Below are 20,703 nucleotides of genomic sequence, written 5' to 3' on the forward strand. Positions count from 1 at the left end.
CAAGAAATAGTAATACTTTTCTGAAGTTTTCAGTTAGAGCACACAACCTTACGAATTAATATTTGATCTCTTGACTCTTCATTCTCTAAAAAACCTGTCATGCTCATGTCCACAACTGGGCCATCACTTACAAGGTTCACTTTATCTATCTCCTACCCAAATCCTACTTTTTCCATGACTTCTTTACTTCTTTCCTACATCGATATATGAAATTTGGGTGCTGACACATTTGGTGTTTATCTCTTTCAAAGATGGGAGAATTAGGCACAGGAAGATGAAAAAGCTTGCTCAAAGTAAAGTAGCAAGAGTAAAGAACAGAAGTAGGATTCTGGCTCCTCAGTAATTAAAAATTAACCCTCAATTAATGACCTAGAATATTCATATGATACTATGTATACCAAGTAATCAGATATTTAATTATACACTTTTCAACACTGCTCACTGCCATTTCGTGTATGTCAGTTTTGTGTTTTCCAACTTTTTAAAAAATTTTTTAATATATATATATTTTTAGTTGTAGTTGGATACAATACCTTTGTTTTTTATTTATGTGGTGCTGAGGACTGAACCCAGTGCCTTGTACGTGCTAGGTAAGTGTTCTGCCACTCAGCCCCAGCCCCAGCCCCTCAACTATTTTTTCCTTTATTTATTTATTTGCAGCCAAATATTTCAGTTTTATTACAGTTCTGAGGGGAGCCCATCAGGCTGGCAAGTGGTTCTGCTCATGTAGTCATTCAGGGACCATGGCTGACAATGGTTCTGCAATTTTCAACATGTGGCTTTCAGGAGCCCCTAGTCTTTAGCACTCCAGCCAACAGGAAGGGGAGAAAGAATGTTGGGGAGGACATGGGCAGGGTTTCAGGACCTCAACCTGGAGATGGCATTCATCACTTCTGCTCCCAGGCCTTTCCTCCAGAAAGAACCCATCTTTCCTCTCAAGATCTGCCCAGTTTTATTTATTTATTTTTTTATGTGGTGCCAAAGATCGAACCCAATGCCTCACACATGCTAGGCGAGCACTCTCCCCCACTGAGCCACAACTCCAGCCCTTCAACTAGTTTTTTTTTTTTTTTTATTGGTTCTCAAAACATTACAATGATCTTGACATATCAAATCTCACACATTTGATTCAAATGGGGTATGAATTCTTATTTTTACCACGTGTACAGATTGCAGGACCTTCAACTAGTTTTTAAATTCCTTTTCAGTGGGGCCTATTTTTAAATCTCTGTATTCCCCAAGTGCCTAAGACTCATATATGTGTAAGATTTTCACCAACAATGTGTCAAGTGTTGGACCAATCACCTTACAAACACTTTTTCATTTAATCTTCAGAATAATTCCTGATACGCAGGTATATTTTCTATCCACCTAACAGGAAACTGAGATTCTAAGATCTTAAGGAATCTCCCAGCATAGTACAGAAATTCAGTTCTGAAGACAGAATCCAAACTCTAGATTGAAAGTCTGTATTCTTCCCATTCACAGGTCACTTCTTCATGAAAATACTTGGAAGGTGAAAGGGTAGGTGATCTGATTTTACAGATGAAGAAATGGGATCAAAGCAAGAAAGGACTTTCCCAAGTTCTTAAATGTGCTAGGTAACTTAACGCCAACTTAAATGTTCAGATGTCAAGTATAATGCATTATTATACCAGAGGATTCTCAAATAAACATTTGACCTGTTGATTATTATTTCAAAAGATATAATTTCTCTTAGTAAATTTCTAATCACTCATTATTTGTTAAATTATATAAAAATACTACCTGAGGATCTAAGTTGTAGGTTTATAATAGCAAGAGCTATCTATGGGTATCCTTTAATAAAAGTTATTTGTGAAGTTAGAATTAGATATCATTCTGATCTTTATCTGATTAATTTTTATAATCTTTATAGTAATCCACATAATGTCTAAACATGCTAAGCATTTTTTGAATGACTAAATTATAGCACTTGTTCTTTATGTTTTGATGTTTCAAAAATTTTTTCCCTTTACCTCTAATCTTCCAATATTCATAACCCAACAATGTTTACATGATAAATGCATGATTTTTATTGACTTGGAACTGGATTGATTTGGTAAATAGCCCCACCATCTAAAATGTGTTTATGTGGAAACTTAATTTGAAGAAAGAAAGAACACAATAAATTCAGACTATTTTAACAGAAATGAAGACATTTGCCTTCTGGTTCCCTATAAAGGGATCCCTTCATTCTCTACAAATCTATAACAGTAATTCATTAAAAAAAAAAAAAATTTAGGGGCTGGTTCAGTGGTAGAGTGCTCACCTAGCACATGTAAGGCACTGAATTTGATCCTCAGCCCCACAAAATAAATAAATAAATAAATAAACAAACAAACAAATAAAGGTATTGTTGTCCATCCACAAGTTAAAAAAAATGTTAAAAAATAAAAACAACCCATTTGGTACTTAGAAATACAGACTAGAGACTATAGTTCTTACTTAAAGAGTATGTTATAGTGCAGGGTGTGGTGGCACACACATGTAATCCCAGCAACTCAGGAGGCTGAGGCAGGAGGATCATAAACTCAAGGCTGGTCTCAGCAACTTAGCAAGACCCTCTCTCAAAATAAAAAAAAGGGGGGGGGCTGGGGCTTCGGCTCTGTGGTAGAGCATTTGTCTGGCAAGTGTGAGGCACTGGGTTTGATCTTTAGCACCATATAAAAATAAATAAAATAAAGGTATAAAAAATAAAAATAAAAGAGAGCTGGGGATATAGCTCAGTGTTTAAGTACCCATGCCCCTGAGTTCAATCCCTTTTTTTTTTTTTTTAAAGTATGGTATAGTGAAAAGACCATTTTTTTGTTGTTGTTTGTTTGCTAGTTCACTTTTATTATTGAGATGAGGTCTTGCTATGCTGCAAGACCTAGGCTGGCCTTGAACTCCTGGGCTCATGTGATCCTCCTGCCTCTGTCACCCAGATATCTAAGACTAAGAATCATGAGTTTTGGTGTCAGTCAAAAGTGGATTCAAATCCTAGTTCTGCCATTTATCAACTGTGACATTAGAGAGTATGCATTTCATCTCTCTGAACCTTCGTATTGTCTAAAAACAGAAAATACCTATTTTCTAGGGTTATTATTTCAAGGATAAGAATATGTATCAACTACTAAACACAAAGTATACACTCAATAAATGGTAGTTATTTAAAGCCTCTTTCATGCAATAATTAATGCTCATAAATCCTAGATACATAATATCACTTATTGCTGACAGCGTACCCACATACTTCCTATCATATCTGTAAGTAAAATAATAAATGAAAACATACCTGTTAAGTAAGAAGTAAATTGTTTTGGACCACAGCGAATAGCATAACGTGTAGTAGTTCTCACAGCTTTTGGTTCAGTTTGCAATGCATCCCGGGGACAAAAGAGAGTACCATCTGATGTTTCTCCCCACCACCTCACTCGTACAAGTACACAAGTAGGAGGCTTTGCAATCTTCCATATGACTTTATTAACTGTGAGTTTTAGAAAGCAACGTAGCTGACCTTCAACCAGAGGTGGTAGACTTGTAGATGGTGAAATGTCACTCAAACCTATGGAGGAATCTAAGAACACTGAGTCAAAATCTACACAAAACATTAAAAAAAAATACAATTTGATTTTTGAATGAAAACACAGCCCTTTAGTTTTACAGAGAGAAGGCTTATCCTGCTTATTCCAATACATGAGAAGTAACTAGCAATCCAGACCACAGAATAATCTACCCGGTCACTTATGCCCCACTGATAACTAATTAGTATTTAGAGTTTGATTCTGGTTATTCTAAGTAAAAAACATACCAACTAAGATATACTAATACAAACTTTTTGATTGAAAAGATACAATTTGAAAAACATAAATATAATGATACAAGTAGATAGGTTCTGTTAGGTAGGTCCAATTTGGTTTCTTTTTCCTTGTGGTACCAAGTATCGAACTCAGGGGCTCACACACACACTAGGCAACCAAGTTGCTACATCCCCAACCCTAAGTACTGTTTTGATTATTAAAATACCTATGGTTTTAAAAGATATTTTATCTTTACTTAATTCTTACTTAATTTTTTTGCCTAATTATTACTTCTTGCTAAACATAAAACAGCAACTCCCTTCACTTGAAAAATGATTTAACAATTCAACTCAGTATTATAATAAAGACCACCAGAATCTTTCCTTTCCTACAGTATTTATTGGATTTCAGAAGTATGATAAATCAAAATGTAAATGAGGCAATTACTATGACTCTAGTTGTCTTTTCACAGTCAGTACCTTTTTTACAAGACTTAAAAAAACACACATTCCTATATTATATATACCTTTCTATTCTGACTTTTCCTTTCAGGAGTAGTCATGCCTCTTCAAAGAAAATATACTGGAATCTGTCAGAATCCTATACAACTAATTCTTTGAACTTCCAAAGCAAACACTCTCTCTACTGTCTATAATGGGAAAAGACCCATCACAACTCTCATGGATAATTAGTTTCAATATAAAAATTATGTGCAAGGGCATACCAGCTGTTCCTGCACACGCACTTGATATAGTGAGGAAATTCTTTTCTATGCTGTTACATTATGTACTTTGATTTTCCTCCTATTAACCTAATATGCTTGCCTGGTTTGACAAGGAGCACCAATATTGGACACCTCCATGCATCATTCTCAGATCCTCTCATCACTCCTGGCGGACAAGGCATTGCCTCAAAAATGCCTTAGTGATCATTTTTTCCCCCCAGATTTGGAAATGCCCTTTTATTTATTTATTTATTTTTAGTGATCATTTTTTAAAACATATTTTTTTTTAGTTGTCGGTAGACATTTATTTATTTATTTAGCTATTTACATGCAGTGCTGAGAATCAGACCCAGTGCCTCACACATGCTTGGCAAGTGTTCTACCACTGAGCCACAACCTCAGCCCCTTAGTTATCATTAAACAGGACAAAATTAATTCCCAGACTGCAGTTTCAGTCCTTAACCTAATAGCCTAATGTTCTACCACTGTTTCCAATATCTTTATCCTCACCAAACTGACTATAATGTCAAAAGGCAAGGTCACCCAATATCCTCTGCCCTGCTCTTGGAGGTAGCCTTGTAGAGATTCAATTTCTAGTTTCCTGATCTGTCCTAAATTCCTAGGATGGACTGTTCTTATTGCAGCTAACATCTTCCAGTTTCCTAATCTGGAAGAGAGTAGATTCTTTTTGCAAGCTTGTTTCTTCTCCTAACTTGAGGAGGTCCTCTCGCTACACATTCTTTCATCATTTCAGGTTCTTTAGGAGACCCTCGTGCCTTTACCAAATCCTACCACATTTTGTCACTCCCCACTCTGTCCTTTATACTATCTCTGGCTTGTAGCCCTTCATACTTCATCATTAACTGCTTCTCTCTTTCTTCATTCAACTAACATTAACTGAGTCCTGTTGGTTACAGTCCTGGGGGATTCAGTAATGAATAAAATGCGATCATTGTCTATTATGATCATAAACATACTCCCGTCTCCCACTTAAGTTTCTTATAGCCCCATGTCAGCCGCCAAAACTAAGCATACCTTTGTTATCAAAAACACTCCATAATTTTATTATTTTACCAAGATGCATTTAACCCTCATCCTACTTCATTTATCACCTCTTTTGCCTCCCACTTCAGGCTCTCTCCTTTCCATTTTCAAGAGGGTTCTCTCTTAACCTTCTGATTCCTTGGTTATTCTCTCTTCCACCCCTGATTTCCCCCTTTCCCTACAATTCTTTTCGCTCCGTTTATCTATTAAGCTCGCTCTGCTACGCTTTCCTCAAATTTTGACAGCTTACCTCTTTTCCTGCGCCCACCGCCGCCCCCAGGCCCCTGGCCTTTTCGTTGTTTCATGACGAGCCGGACCTCTTCACCAACTCAACTCTGGCCCCAGAAGGCAAGCTGTACCCTCCCGCCATCCCGTCCCTCGGTGCCTGCGTTTCCCGGCAACCGGCGCCGCTAGGCAGCCTGGGAGGCAGGAAGAAGCGGCTCTTTCTCTAACAGCCTCCGGAAAGCAGTGGGAAGAGAAGGCGCCAAGACGCCTTCCCGCCAATAGACTACAACACCCAGGATGCTTTGCTACATTACCTCTGCGGAGTTGGAAGGGGCATGTCCATCTGCGCAAGCGCACAGGGATACGCCCTTTGAGGACTCCATTGCCCAGCGTGCATTGCCTTTAGGAGCGCTCCTTCTTCCGGCGAGGGGTTGTCGAGTTCTCCGTTGGGGATTGAGGAGTTCGCAGACTCCGTTACCCAGCTTCCTTTGTGGGATGGCTGTTGCGCACTTCCGGTGGAAACGCTAAGGCGAGGGGTGGAGTTTACAGAGCCGGTGGGCGGTAGGCGGTGCTGCCGGTAGCTGGGTGCTGTCCAAAAGCGACTGGGCGTCGTTAGGAGTGAGCTGTGACCGGTTGGGCCTCACCTAGCTTGGGAAGAAGCTTCGGCACTGTTTGACTGTGTGCGGCCTCCCCTTGATGTCGGCCCTCGAAAAGAGCATGCACCTCGGCCGCCTGCCCCCTCGCCCTCCTCTACCCGGTAGCGGGGGCAGTCAGAGCGGAGCCAAGATGCGAATGGGGTACGTGACTTGTACTTCTTCTCCTTAGAGGCCAGATCCGGGCCTCTAAAAATGGGGTCTTGGCGTTTAGAGCGGCACGGGAAGGGAGGCTTAGGATAGGAGGAAATATTGGCGACGACCTGAGACGTTTAGATGGAGTAGAAGGCAGATACGAGGACTAGGGGCGGCGACAAGTGAATAGAAATTGGAGGGTAGATTATATTGTTGAAGGGAGAAGGAAATGAGGGAAATATTGGAGAAGCTGAGAAAATAATTTAAAGGATGAGAGAAGCAACTCTGGAAGAAGGGATAGAGGTTGGAGGGAAGACTAGAACAGTAGCAGAGGTGGGGGTAAATCTGCCAGGGAAGATTGAGGGGAATGGGAAAAGACTGAGAGAAAAGTTGATGGTAATGGGGGGTGGGGGACTAAGGAAAGATTTGGCGGGAGTATAAAGACTCCTGAATGCTAGAAAGGCTGAGTACAGGGCTGGGGGTTTAGCTCAATGGTAGAGCACTTGCCTGGCTTGCACAAAGTCCTGGGTTCAATCCTCAGCACTGGGGGTGGGGGAGGCTGAATAAAGAACATCTGAGGCAGGACAGGAGAAAGAAAGAACTAGGGAGCAGAAGGTTCTAGAGAGAGTTCCCAGAGTGTAAGAGGCAGATTCAGGGAGTGAGGAGAGACTAGGAGATTAGGTCCTTTAAGGGAGAACTGAGAATGCTTGGGGAATAGGCCTAGGAAAGGTAAAGAACACATACAGATCGACTTTAAAGGTAATAGGAATACACTGAGACGCTGGGAGGAATAGGGGGGGTGTGATGAGGGAGAGGATGGAATTTAGAGAGTGGCCGTAGGCTCTAAAGATTGAGAAATGGCTAGAAATCTGGTTCAATGAATGGAAAGCCTATAGAGGTAAGGTCTTGGAAGCTTAAAGAGGAAGTTTGGGGCGGTTGTTTTTGCTAGGTGAATAGGGCTGAGGGAGGCTATATACTGATCTAAGACTCAGAATTAGTGAAGCACTGAGAGTGGCCACTTAAATATATTTTGGGAAAACGGTTTGCTAGAAAGGAAGAACTGTATTGAAGAGAAAAGCTTTGGAATTTGGTTTTTGAATGGAATGTGCTGGAGTAGGGGATATTTGGGTGTAGAAGAAAGCATGATGAGTTGAACATGGGAGAAGTAGTTGCTGTAAGCAGAGAATTGAATAGGCATTGGGTTTTGAGGAATATTTATAAGAATCAGGATTCTGGGGATGACTAATTAAAGAGAAAAGGGATAGAAGGAATGCTTAAGGATGAGGTAGTTAAGAGTGCACTGAATTTAGTATTCTGGTGATGTGTTAGTAGGTATTCTGGGGAAAGGACTGTACATACTACTTTTAAAGAAGTAATGTGTTTAAAAAAACTATTAAAAAGGAGATGAGGACAGGAGATGTAGTACTGTGAAAGTTGATCATGGGAATAAAAAAAAAGAGAATTCTATAAAGTAAAACAGTGGGGTGGAGGGGTGCCAGGAATGGTTGGAAAAAACAGGGAAGGAAACTAAGAATCCACATGTTTACCTGGCCATGATACATACTAGAAAATTAAGAAAATCGACAGGAGAAGATAGGTTGATGGATACATAATAGAAATTGAGGGTAGGCAGCTGACATATGAGGTAAAATGAAAATTGTTCTGGCTTTGGAAGAAAAAAAATAAAAAGGACTGGGAATTTTGAGTTAGGCTCTTGATAAATTGCTGAGGGTTTCCCTGAAATGCTGAGGCTGGCCTTAAACTTGTAATCCTTCTGCCTCAGCATCCCTAGTCACTGGAATTAGAGGCATTTGGCATGACACCCAGCTAAAAACATTAATTTTTAAATAATATAGATGCTTCAAGTAAGTTTAACTAGAGCTCAGCTTCTCACTTTGTAAAAACAGGAAGAACTTGGAGTGGGGGGGAATACCAAGGGAATATAAAAATGTCTGACAGTGAGAAGATTGGTTGTTAGTGACTTCTTTTTAAATAGATGCTTTAATTTTCTTGATTTAGGTTAACTGCTTATCCTAGAAATGAAAGTTCTTTAGAAAGATACTTCCTTATCTTAATATTGTGAACAGAAGAGCAGATATTAATGAATATTATGTGATCCTCAAGTGGCTTATTTTTTCTTTTCTACATCCTTATTGATATAGAGTAGTCCTTATCTAAGTTTCATGTTAATAATAAAATAGACTTCCCCCAACCACTTTGAATTATGAAGCTGGACAAGAGGTTTGATGTCTCATTTTACCACTACATCATGTAGTTAAGAAATCTGTGATTCAGAGAATTCAGGATTCTGTAAAGAGGTAGGGGAAATATCTTCTCTTAATAAATGAGAAAACTGAGATATTCTCGTGTTAGGGCATCCCTAGAAGCTTAGTGGTAAAGCCACTAAGGGCTAGAACTTGGGTCTTTGATTCTGTGGCCTGTTGTTTTGGTATTCGTAGTTGTATTCCTGGGAATACTTAATGTGAGTTGCATATGTTATTCCTTTGCAAATACTCTAGAATTCAGTCTTTTTTTTTCCTTTAGTCCTGATTTATGAAGTTTCACTTCCACCAGTTTCAAAGCATCCTTCATTATTTCTCCTTCAACTCACTTGTTTTTTCTTATTTTCCCTTCTTTTTTCCACTTCTTCATCCATCTCTTAATCTCTTTATTTTCAGGTTGGACCTGTTCCCTTAACAACCTCTTGTATAACTTACTTGTATGACTTACCACTGTTTTAAATAATCTCTTTGCTTCATTTTTCACTAAACCTTATTTAGGTGTGTTTGCCTGTGGAATTTATGATTTTTCTTGAGTTTTCTCAGTATTTCCAAAGTACTTCTGGATGATGTAATGATAACAATTAGTTTTTTAAAGTTAAGTCCTTTGCCAGGCATTGTCTAGCAACTTTATATATGTTACTTAATATACCTGCCACCCTGCGAGGTGGTAGATATTTCCCTGCATTTATAGATAAGGAAATTTAGGCTGGGAGATTAAAAGTAATCCATCTAGTACATGTCAGAACTAGGATTCAGCCAGATTTAATCTAGAATCTGTTCCCTTTCCAGTACACCAAAACTTTATCTTGGGTAAGGTCTGAAATCCTGATGTCATTGTTCCTTAATGGATGCTTCTAGATGGTATAAAAGCATAGTGATTTTGAAGTGTATTAAAGTTTTTAGAACTACCTTAATTAAGTTGCATTTGGGATCTCTACTTGTTCTGCACTCTTGATGTGTTTAGAAGGAGTAAATCACTGCTGTAGTACATAACATTACCATTGAAAAGACTATAGAATATTAAAATGATTCAACATGTTTCTGGTTTATCAGTAGTACTACTTCTTTCTGATTCTCTTACATTTCTATAATCCTTAAACTGGCGTGTTCATATTAGTGCCTATTTGTATTTTGTATTCTATGAGTTAAACTAGGGCAAGTTTTTGTTTTTTTTTAAACAAATGAGAAAACTAAAATGTTCATGACTTGTTTAAGATGATGAAATTTCTATGTAGCAGAAACAGCATTCAAACATAGGACTTCAGATTTTTATTCCATTGTTTTTCTTTCATGTTATGTCTTGGACAGCAGAATTTGGTGTTCAAGTGACATAGATCAAAGTTTGAAGCCCATCATAAGTATTTACATTGGTAAAGCCATTTACCCTCTTATAGTGTGCTTTCTTATTTCTAAAACGGGCATGCCTCTGCTTACCATTCAGTGCTATGAGAATGAGGTAAATACATGAAAAACAAAGTTTTGACACATAAGCTCTTAAGGAATGATAACAGGTAGATTATTATATATTGAGAATCGTGAGGAAGATTTTTATAAGGTAGAAGTTTTCCGGTTCTTATAATGTCAGCCTTTGTTTTTCTTTTCTTTTCTTTTTTTTTTTTTTTTTTTGAGGTAGGGCCTCACTATGTTGTCCAAGTAATCCTCTGTCTCCCCAGTAGCTGGGACTATAGATGCACTAACGTAGTTTTTTTCTTTCCCTGAATACGTATTTTTATTCATATCTGATTAGTCTTTCATCAAACTTTTAAAATTTGTTATGGATATCAGGCCTCTTATGAAGACTTTAATGACCTATTCACACAGAGAAATAAAGGGCAAAGTGAATTTGCTTTGCTTAAAAATCACAGTTTGAGTTACTGAAAGAATCATATTCCAGTTGTTCTGTTTTTGTTATTTTTATTAAAATTCATTTAAATAGAAGTTATAATTCATGTACCATAGAATTCATGCTTTTAAAATGTGCATTTCAAAGGATGAGGATGTAGGTCAATGATAGAGCACATGCTTAGCTGTACCAAATACTGGGTTTGATCCCCAGCACAGGGGGGAAAAAAAAAGTACAATTTAGTGTTTTGTTTTGGTTTGGTTTGGTATATTCAACAGGTTGTACAATGATCACCAATAACTCTAAAACATTATCATTGTGCCATAAAGAATCTTCATCCTGGTGGTACATGCCTGTAATCCAAGCGACTTGGGAGGCTAAGACAAGAGGATCACAAGTTTGAGGCCAGCCTCAGCAACTTAGTGAGACCCTGTCTCAGGATAAAAGATAAAAAGGGTTGGTGATATAGTTCAGTGGTAAAGTGTCCCTAGGTTAGATCCCCAGTACAAAAAAAAAAAAAATAAATAAAAGAAACCTCACATATTAACAGTTACTCTGCCCTCCCCTACCCTCTGGAACCATTAATCTGCTTTCTGTCTCTATATATTTGCCTATTCTGAAACTTTTTAATATAAATCCTACAGTGTATGATCTTTTGTGACTGGTTCTTTTACTTGGCATAATGTTTTCAAGATTCATCCATGTTGTAGCATGTGTCAGTACTTCACTCTTTTTTATGGTCCAGTTTGTTCTGTTGTATGGATTATAACTCACTTAATTTACACATTTAGCAATTTGTAGACACTTGGATTGCTTCCAGTTTTTCACTATTATAAGTAATATTGCCATGAATGTTTACATGCACATCTTTGTGTGGAAATAATGTTTGAATTTATCCTGGGTAGATACCTAAGAACAGAATTGTTGGGTCATATGTAAATTATATGTAAATTATTTTTTATGAAACTGCCAAACTATTTTCCAAGTGGCTCTTTGAAGCTTTTTATGTATTAGGGTTATTCCTCTTTAAAAGGGTTGAAAAAAAAGATTTTCCCAGTTACTTTTTTACTTTGTTTTTTTTTTTTGCCATGTAAAGGTTTTGTTTTTAAATTTAATTGTTTTAATATATTTATCTAGCATATATTCTGGATTTTGAGTCACCAAGAGGTGTTTTCTTCTTTCAGGTTCTAAAGGAATTTATATATTTCTTTTCCTGCCAAGACCTGTGTGACTTCTTTTTTCTACCTCCATTTGAAGTTTATTTTGATGTGCAAAGTGAGGAACAGATCCAATTTTATCTTTAACCACAGGCTATCCAGTTTTTAACACTGTTTATTAAAAAGTCCTTTTCTCATGTGAATTTCACTTCAATAAAAAATAATTCTTTCCCTCACTGACTAAATGACATTTTTATCATATATCAAGTTTCCACGTAGATTTGAATTTTTAAATGAAATTTCCTTTTTAGTCAAGCCCATTTATTTATGTGTCTCTATACTTGTAATTAGAGAGGCTTTTAATAATATTTAGTAGAGGTAGCTTCCCCCTCAGTCTTTTTTAGGATTTTCCTGGTTCCTCTTACTCATTTTTTTTCTTCTTCTTGGTGCTAGGAATTGAACCCAGGAGCACTGTATCACCCCAAGCCCTTTTTTATTTTGAGAGAGGGTTCATTAAGTTGCTTAGGACCTTACTAAGTTGATGAGACTGGCTTCGAACTTTTGATCCTCTTGCTTCAACATCACCAGTTGCTGGAATTATAAGTGTGTACCACCTGCTTGGCTTATTCATTTAATTCTTATCTAATTCTTTCTAATCAACTAAATTAATTCCAGAAAAAAAAAAGTCAGTTTTATTGGAATTCACTAAATTTGTAAATTAATTTATAATTAACATCTTTAATGATGTTGAGTCTTCCTTGAGGAAATATGTTATATTATAACTTGTATGAATCTCTTTTAAAGGAAAAATATTTCAGGCTCAAGTATTGACGTAAGTTTTATTTAACATAATGTTACTTGTGATATACTACTTTTATTGTGATACACTACTTATTAACTAGATAAGCTGCTCACAAGGAGATCATTAGCATCACAGGTTGTGTTAAACAGATATTCACAACACTTGAGCTCACTGCAATAACAACAGTAAGTGGCCACAAAGTTACTACAGTAGAACAGTGTGTTCTATACCCTTTTAAAAGGGTTATTCACTTATATCCCACATTTAGATGTTCCAAATACAGTATTGATTACCAATCTCAAGCTCATACTACTGGTGTATTTTGAAGATTGAATAAAAAATTATGTTGAATATTCAAATGATTCCAAACACAGTAGAAGACAAGTTAGTCACTTTTCAACATTCCTCTCTACACGTCCTTTATTATGGATTTTTTTCCAGGTGGAAGTGGAAATCCACTCTGCCACTGACAAGCCATGTCAGTTGTTAAGCCAGAACTCTGATCAGTTATTTTTCTTTTTCTGGGCCCTATGGTCGTGGTGTAGTAAAAAGAACACTTGGCAACAGACATACTTGAGTTTGTTTTTGTTTTTATAGTGCTGGGCATTGAACCCAGAGCCTCATGCATAACTAGGCAAGTGCTCTACTACTGAGCTATATCCCTAGCCCCATACTTAAATTTAAATCCAAGTTCCGTTCTTACCAAAAGTGGCTCTGGGCAAGTTGTTTTATGTCTCTGAGCCACCCTTAAAATAGAAATACTTGTCTTTCAGAGTTTAAAACCCTTACTGACATATAATGAACACCTATTTGTTTCCTTTCATAAAGCTATGGGTAGGATGATTTCTAATAGCTTGATTCAACATATGTGTGATTTTTAGAAGTCTGCTGCTTTAATAATATGTTATCACTAGTAATGAACACTCCAAACCTACCACAACTCCCAGCCAGCCATCTGGTTGCCTTCTTTCCATTCTCTTTAAAATACTACTAATGAGGACATTTCAAAAGCAGTGGTGCCTTGATTTAAACTGCTTGGCTGCAATTAAGCTTCAGTATTTAGCCTCTATACTACAAGATTCATAGTCTGGAGATTTAATGACAACAGTGACTAGTACTCCTACTGCGTAGTTCATGACTCATCAATAACTTTCTTAGCAGACTTAGCAGCCTAGTAGATGTTGAAGTATATTAGGCCTATTTAATTTATTTTTTTATTGTTGTTGTTTTTGGTGCTTGGGGATTTGAACCCAGGGCCTCATGCATGGCAGGCAAGCACTTGTACCACTGAGTCACATCCCTAGTCCTAGGCCTATTTAATTTGATGTTTACTTAAAAATGTGTGTGTATTAATATTTATTTATGTGTGGAGTGGGGTACTGGGGATTACATGCAGGGACTTGCTTATACTAGGCAAGCAATCTATCACTGAGGTACATTCTCAGCCCTTATAATTTTTTTTTATTTTGAGACAAGGTCTTACCGAATTGCCCAGACTGTCTTGAGCTTGATCCTCCTGCCTCAGCCTCCCAAGTTGCTGGGATTTGTGTGCATCACTATGTCCAGCATACAACTGTGCTTCTTTTTTAAAAAATTATTTTTTATTAATGTTTTTGTAGAGTTACTGGGGACTGAACTCGGGGGCACTTGACCACTGAGCCATATCTCCTGTATTCTGTGCAGAGACAGGGTCTCACTAAGTTGCTTAGTGCCTCACTTTTGCTGAGGCTGGCTTTGAACTTGAAATCCACCTTCCTCAGCCTCCCCAGCCAATGGGATTACAGGCATGCACCACTGCACCTGGCAACTTGTATTTCTTATTCCTTGTTTTCTCAGGGTAAAATTTAGTCTTGTTTTTTCTTCCCCTTCTTCCCTCCTTTCTTTCCTTAGTAGCTGGTCATATGATTTTGTAGGTTGGTCATTATCTCCTAGTAGGCATCATCATATATAATATGAATAGCACATACTCTATGCTCCCTAGTCCTCTGTGGATATAACATTTACCCCACCAACTTATAATTATTGGCCAACTCTCTGCTTCTCAAGATTGAGCTTCTTTAGGATAGGAATGTTGTTTGTATTTTCCTAGTGCTTAGTATGCTGGTTTTCAAGTGCTGACCAAATGAGAAACCCAGCTCATGGACCTAATAGCCTCATTCTTTAACCTTATTTCCTAACCAGTTCCTTTAAGATGGCATAACTAGACTTTTAATACCTTTCTTCATAAAGCTTGTTACACTTCATAGAATAATAGAATTTCTACTTTATTTCAATACCAGCTTTTACATAAAAGATATTGTGAATGCTTACAATATCTTGATTTGAGATTTAAAATACTTAAATGGTTGAAACTTATGTAATTAGTCTCTCTACTGTAAAGTTTCATTCCTGTTACTTAGTTTTATTTTAAGAAATTTTGACAATTTATCTCTTCCTATTTGATTTCCCCATACCCAAAAGCATTTCATCACTGTGAGAGTAAATATCTATAGCAGTTATTTTCAAACTAGCTTCATTTTAAAGGATTAAGTTGTTCTACCCTTGCCTGATTTATCTCCTATTTTCTAAGTACAGACTATTTTCCAAGGAGGTGGTCACACACTGGTGACTCCACCAATTATAGGGACCAGAGGCAAGCGGTGTGTTTTCCAAGGGTAGCATTAAAAGCTCTCTATAGTTATTTCCAGGCACTATAAATTACCCAATTCACAATTTAAAAAAAATGTTTCGTTGCTATGGATTGAAACCAGGTCATTATGCATGCTAAGCATGTGCCTACCATTAACCTACACCCCCAGCCCATCAAAATATTTTTTTTCACATGCCAGTTGCCAAGTTTATTTCCCTTGCAATGGTTGGTCATTATCTCCTAGTAGGCATCATCATATACAGTATGAACAGCACATACTCGATGCTCCCTAGTCCTTCTTTTTCTTCACTTTTTCAAGTTCTATCCATCTTTAAAACTCATGAAACTCTTTCAGACTACTGTAGCCCATTCATTTTCTCTTTCCCTTTTTAGTACCTATAACACTTCTGTTATTTGTACTAAATTGCTGATTTTTGTATATTACTGCTTAGTATTGCAGTTTTTATTGTTTTGTCAAACTTAACTGTGAAAAATTTTATGCAAATTTATTATTTCTCCAATAAAATTACAACTCCTGCAGTGCAAGGGTTTTTGTATTTCTTTGTGTCTTCTATATAAGCACAAATAAATGTTTTTTATAAAGTGTTGATTTGATGGACATACAACAGTCATTTCAAATCGGTCCTGAGGCTGTTCTAGGTTAGTCTAGCCTGCTCTGATCTTCTATTTTCTTTTTATTGGTTTTTATTTTTTGTGGTACCTATCATTTATACCAGTGATCAGAAAACTTTTTTCTGTGTGGAGCTAGACAGTAAGTATTTTAGGCTTTACAGATCACATATAGTCTCTGTTGCAGGTACTCAATTCTGCTGTTGTCGAGTGAAAATAAACAGTCACAGGCAAGCAGTAAATATATCAATTGATATTGTATGAGGTTGTATGGCTGTTGGTCTGTAACAGAGTTCCAACAGTATTTGTAGCCAATGAAATTTGAATTTCACATCATTTTCTTTGTTGTTACTTATTAAACAGCTTATTTAAATTGGAATCCAAAAAACTTCATACCTTTATCACATAATTTTCACTTCATTAATTAGTTTTTTTCCCCAACCCCAACTTGCCCAAATCTTTAAAAATTTAAAAATCATTCTCAACTCATGGGGCTTACAAAAATTGATAGTGGTCTGGACTTGCCCATAGGCCTTGGTTTGCCCACTCCACTACTAGTTCTGTACTTTTTTCTGTCTTGTAGGAGAAAGAAGATAGATTTTAAAATCAACAAACTGGATTCCCTTCCTGGTTTCACTCCTTAACAAATAACTGATGCTTAACCATGGAGCCATATTCTCAGCCCACTTTATTTTTTATTTTGAGACAGTGTCCTACTAAGTAGCTTAGGGCTTCACTAAGTTGCTGAGACTGGCTTTGAACTTGTGATCTTCCTACCTCAGCTCCCCTACTTGTTGGGATTAAAGGAGTTCACCATCTCATTAGGTTTAACATTTTCTTAATGTAGTTTTGAGGAGAAAATGAAATGGTGTATGTGTGGAATTATTTAAATTGTAAGGTGTGATGTAATGGAAACTTCTAAGATGCATTTCTTTTCATATTTAAAATGATGGTGGCCAAGCCTGAACACCCACCTGTAATCCCAAGTTGACTTGAGAGGTTGAGGTGGAAGTATCACGGGTTCAAGGCCTTAGCAACTTAGTGAGACCTTGGCTCAAAATAAAAATTAAAAAGAGGATATAACTCAGTGGTAAAGCACCAGTACCAAAAAAAATTAAAAATCTTAAATAAGTAAAAATAAAATGATAGTGTATTAACAGTGCTGTTGATCCGGTGACAGTCCTACATTGATTCTCATTGCCTGTATGTGAATGAACACCAAAACCAGTATCAAAACTTTCCAGATAGGTATTGATAACTTGAGAGAGAATCTTGGAGATAAATAAGTTCTCTTTTAACCACTAAGAACTAAATCATTGTGAGGAGGGCTAGGTGTTTAGTTAGATGAGTTAAGCAGTGAGTGTTAAAAGTAAGATAACTTTACGTAATTATAAAGCCAACATATGGGCTGGTATTTAGTTTTAGGAAACACTCCATCACCAATGTTCTTATGTGGCACAGAGAACTATATTGGTAAGAGTGATTCAGAAGAGAGTAGGACTTTAATATGAAAAACTTTGTCAGGAGTATCTTAATTATTTTATCTCATGAAAAATGGAAAAAAGGAAACTTTTACAATAGTAAGTGATGTATGATTAATCAATTTAAGTATAAATGAACTCATATAAAAATAAAATGAATTATTTTATATAAAAATATAAGAATTCTGAGTGAAAAATATTGTGTCATACTTTATCTTATAGTTGATGGTACTTTGTATAGACAGTATTTCATATATTCTGCTAGCAACAACATTGTGATCTACCTGTTTAGTCTTCCTTAATTTAATTGTAAACTCCTTTGTATTTTATTTACCTGCCCCCAAACAGCATATAGGAGCTCAATTAACATTTGTTGAGTGAATGAATATCACTTAGATAAAATGGAAACATGACATTTTTTCAGTAGTTTAGACTTATTCACCCTGAATTTAGTAGGGAAGTAAATGGGAAGGAAGAGCTATAGATTTGGTGAACATAGAAATGAGATTAAAAATTGTGATTATTGACAAGCTGTAAAAATGAACTTGTGCTCTATTTATATTCCCCTATGATTTAGTATTTATAAATCTCTGTTCTTATTATTTTAAGAAAATGTAGAAAAAAGAAAACATAAGAAAAAGACAAAAAAGAAAATATAGTTCAGGTTCTTGTAAAGTACCTAGCATATATACTTGCCCTGCTTGTTTCATTTAATCTTTCTCATCCTTTTAGTTAAACCACCTTTTCCTTAAACATGAGAATCATGGTTGTGCTGGTGTAGTGGCATGCTTATAATCCCAGCAACTCAGGAGGCAGAAGCAGGAGGATCACAAGTTCTGGGCCAGCCTCCACAACTTAGCAGGACTCTGTTTCAAAATTTAAAAAAAAAAAAAATTTTTTTAAAGGAATGGGGATATAGCTCAATGGTAAAGCACCCCTGGGTTTAATCCCCAGGTCCCCCAGGCCCAAAATAAGAATTGAGGTTCAAGATGTATTTAAAAATTTAAATTCACTTGAATTTCATATTTATCTAAATGGCATTTTTTCATATTATGGATAAGTAGGCTGGGAGCAGAGCTACCCAGAGAATTTACCAATGTATCATTATACTGTTAGGAGAATTTTTAGTATTCATAACCTACTACTTTAAAAACTTTTGAATACAAACAAATCCATTTTTAAGCTGGAGAATCTGTATATTAACATTTTTCACAGTTAATTGGAAATTGTGATTTTTATATTGTTTATTAAAAAGAGTTTGTACTTTTGCCCATTCCCTATACAAGTCAGTGTTTAATAGGAGTGGTACTTTGGGACTGGGGGTATGGCTCAGTGGTAGAGAGCTTGTTTTGCATGCTCAAGGCCCTAAGTTTCATCCCTAGTGTTGCTTTAAATAAAGAAATAAAATACTCCTTTGAATTTTTATACCATTTGGTTTAACAGAGTTTTCACACCAGGTATCATCTTTGTGACTCCTTCCTTGACCAGTTCTTCAACTGGATATCATCTATGAACTCTTGTGACTTACTGTTGTTATAACTGTGGTGTACAATGACTACTTACCTTCCCTGTCCTCAAATGAATTGAGGCAGAGTCCAAGTTTAAATTTCCTCTCTCTCTCTCTCTCTCTCTCTCTCTCTCTCTCTCTCTCTCTCTTTTTCTTTAATGTGTGTGGTACTGTGATTTAACCCAGGGCCTCACACTTGCTAGCACTGAGCTACATCCCCAGTCCCCCATATAATTTTTTTTTAGGACAAATTTTAATCAATATTTATTGATTATTTCCCTAGTACCAGGTAAGTATATTAAGGCCTGCCATTTAGAGCATACTAAAATGTCTCTTTAATTGAATGGGAGTAAGCACTTAATTTATTATCTGCTTATACAGTGTAAGTAAGTTATGATTGGAAGGAATTCAGAAGCAATCACCCTAAAGATATTTGCTCCTTGCCTTTAAAATATGTCTTATTGTAGATCATCAGAGCATGTAGAAGAGTCTGAGGAGGTGGTTATATGACTATTGATCTGACATACACTTCACCAGAGACTTCTGTATGGACTTTTAAATTCTGAATCCAAACCTACTTTCTATTATGTCAGAATAGTAGCTAATATAGATTCTGATTACTGGGTAAAGCCACATATGTTGATTATAAGGGTAAACAACACAATTAGTACTTACAAAACATCAAAAAGCTTTGTCTGCCTTTTTGCTTTCATCAGTGCTATCAAAAGTGGCTATTTTTTATATTTGAGCTCAGATCATTTTAGAAAAGTTGTCATATATATTTGTCTTTGTGTGTGTGTGTGTGTGTGTGTAATCTTGCTGTGTTGACCAGACTAATCTTAAACTCTTAACTGAAGTGATCCTTCCTCATCCTCCTTAGTAACTGGGACTACTGGGAATTGACACCTTGCCTGGCTTATTTTTTTAAATTAGGGCTAATGCTAGCCTTACAGAGGGGAAAATGACATGGTATTTGTTTGGAATCATTATTTAAGTTGTAAGACCATGTAGTAAAAAAAATTATTTCCTGTATCTCATCAGTTCATAAGACATTTTAAGAACAAGCCTAAGAACAATAGTATTGGAACATTTCCTAAAATTCATATCAGCCCATATCTGGCTTTATAATTATGTAAAGCTATCTTACTTTTGACACTTACTGCTTAACTCATCTAACTGAACCCTTCTTCTCCTCACGATGATTTAGCTCTTGGTGGTTAAAAGAGCATTTCACATTTATCTCCAAGATTTTCTCTCAAGTTGTCAACACATATCTGGATAGTTTTGATACTGGTTTTGGTGTTCACTCACATACAGGCAATGAGAATCAATTTAGAACCATTACCTGACCAATAGCATTGTTAGGACACTATAATTTTAAATATGGAAATAAATGTGTCTTAGAATTGATGAGATATAGTAAATAAGTTTCTGTTATATCACTTTACAATTTAAATAATGCTTCCTTCTACACATGCACAGTTTCATTTTCTCCTCAAAACTCTCTAAGGCTTTTATTATCCACTTGTTAAGAACTGGTATCAGTTATTTGTTAAGGAGTGAAGTCATGAAGGGAATCATAGCCTGTTGAAAAGGATATACCTTTTTTTTCCCCTCTTTACTTTTAGTTTTTTAGGAAAAGAAGGCAACAACTATTTGTTCTCCTGGTGGGTTACTAGTGGAAATAAATTTAGGCATTTTTTTTTTCTTAGACAAAGAATTCTGGTATAACATTACAGCTGTTTTCTTACGCTGTAGCAGTTTGTCTATGTATTTTAAGCAAAGTATATT

At 36.4% G+C, this 20,703-nt stretch overlaps 2 protein-coding genes across 4 annotated transcripts in view; one reads left to right on the forward strand and one right to left on the reverse strand.

Annotated features, from left to right (window-relative positions):
• C2cd3 (C2 domain containing 3 centriole elongation regulator) overlaps window positions 1-6,048 on the reverse strand; it is a 145,959-nt gene extending 139,911 nt beyond the window's left edge. For 2 of the 3 annotated variants that reach the window (XM_046441952.2, XM_046441951.2), the window contains exons 1-2: window positions 5,819-6,046; window positions 3,296-3,577 (exon numbers count right to left, since the gene is read on the reverse strand). In XM_046441952.2, coding sequence (XP_046297908.1) covers window positions 3,296-3,577; window positions 5,819-5,873 — 337 coding nt within the window. In that variant the 5' untranslated portion in view covers window positions 5,874-6,046. Of the gene's footprint in view, window positions 1-3,295; window positions 3,578-5,818 lie in introns of all 3 variants that reach the window. The other variant, XR_006851286.2, reaches the window with a different exon arrangement.
• A 276-nt stretch (window positions 6,049-6,324) lies between these two features.
• Window positions 6,325-20,703, forward strand: part of Ppme1 (protein phosphatase methylesterase 1) — a 69,741-nt gene continuing 55,362 nt past the window's right edge. Inside the window, exon 1 of the mRNA XM_046441954.2 lies at window positions 6,325-6,590. Coding sequence (XP_046297910.1) covers window positions 6,490-6,590 — 101 coding nt within the window. The 5' untranslated portion in view covers window positions 6,325-6,489. The remainder of the gene's footprint in view (window positions 6,591-20,703) is intronic.

This window comes from Marmota monax, unplaced genomic scaffold, assembly GCF_021218885.2.
Source record: "Marmota monax isolate L192 unplaced genomic scaffold, Marmota_monax_Labrador192_F-V1.1 WCK01_AAM20220418_F8-fsc00068, whole genome shotgun sequence".
Lineage (NCBI taxonomy): Eukaryota > Metazoa > Chordata > Mammalia > Rodentia > Sciuridae > Marmota > Marmota monax.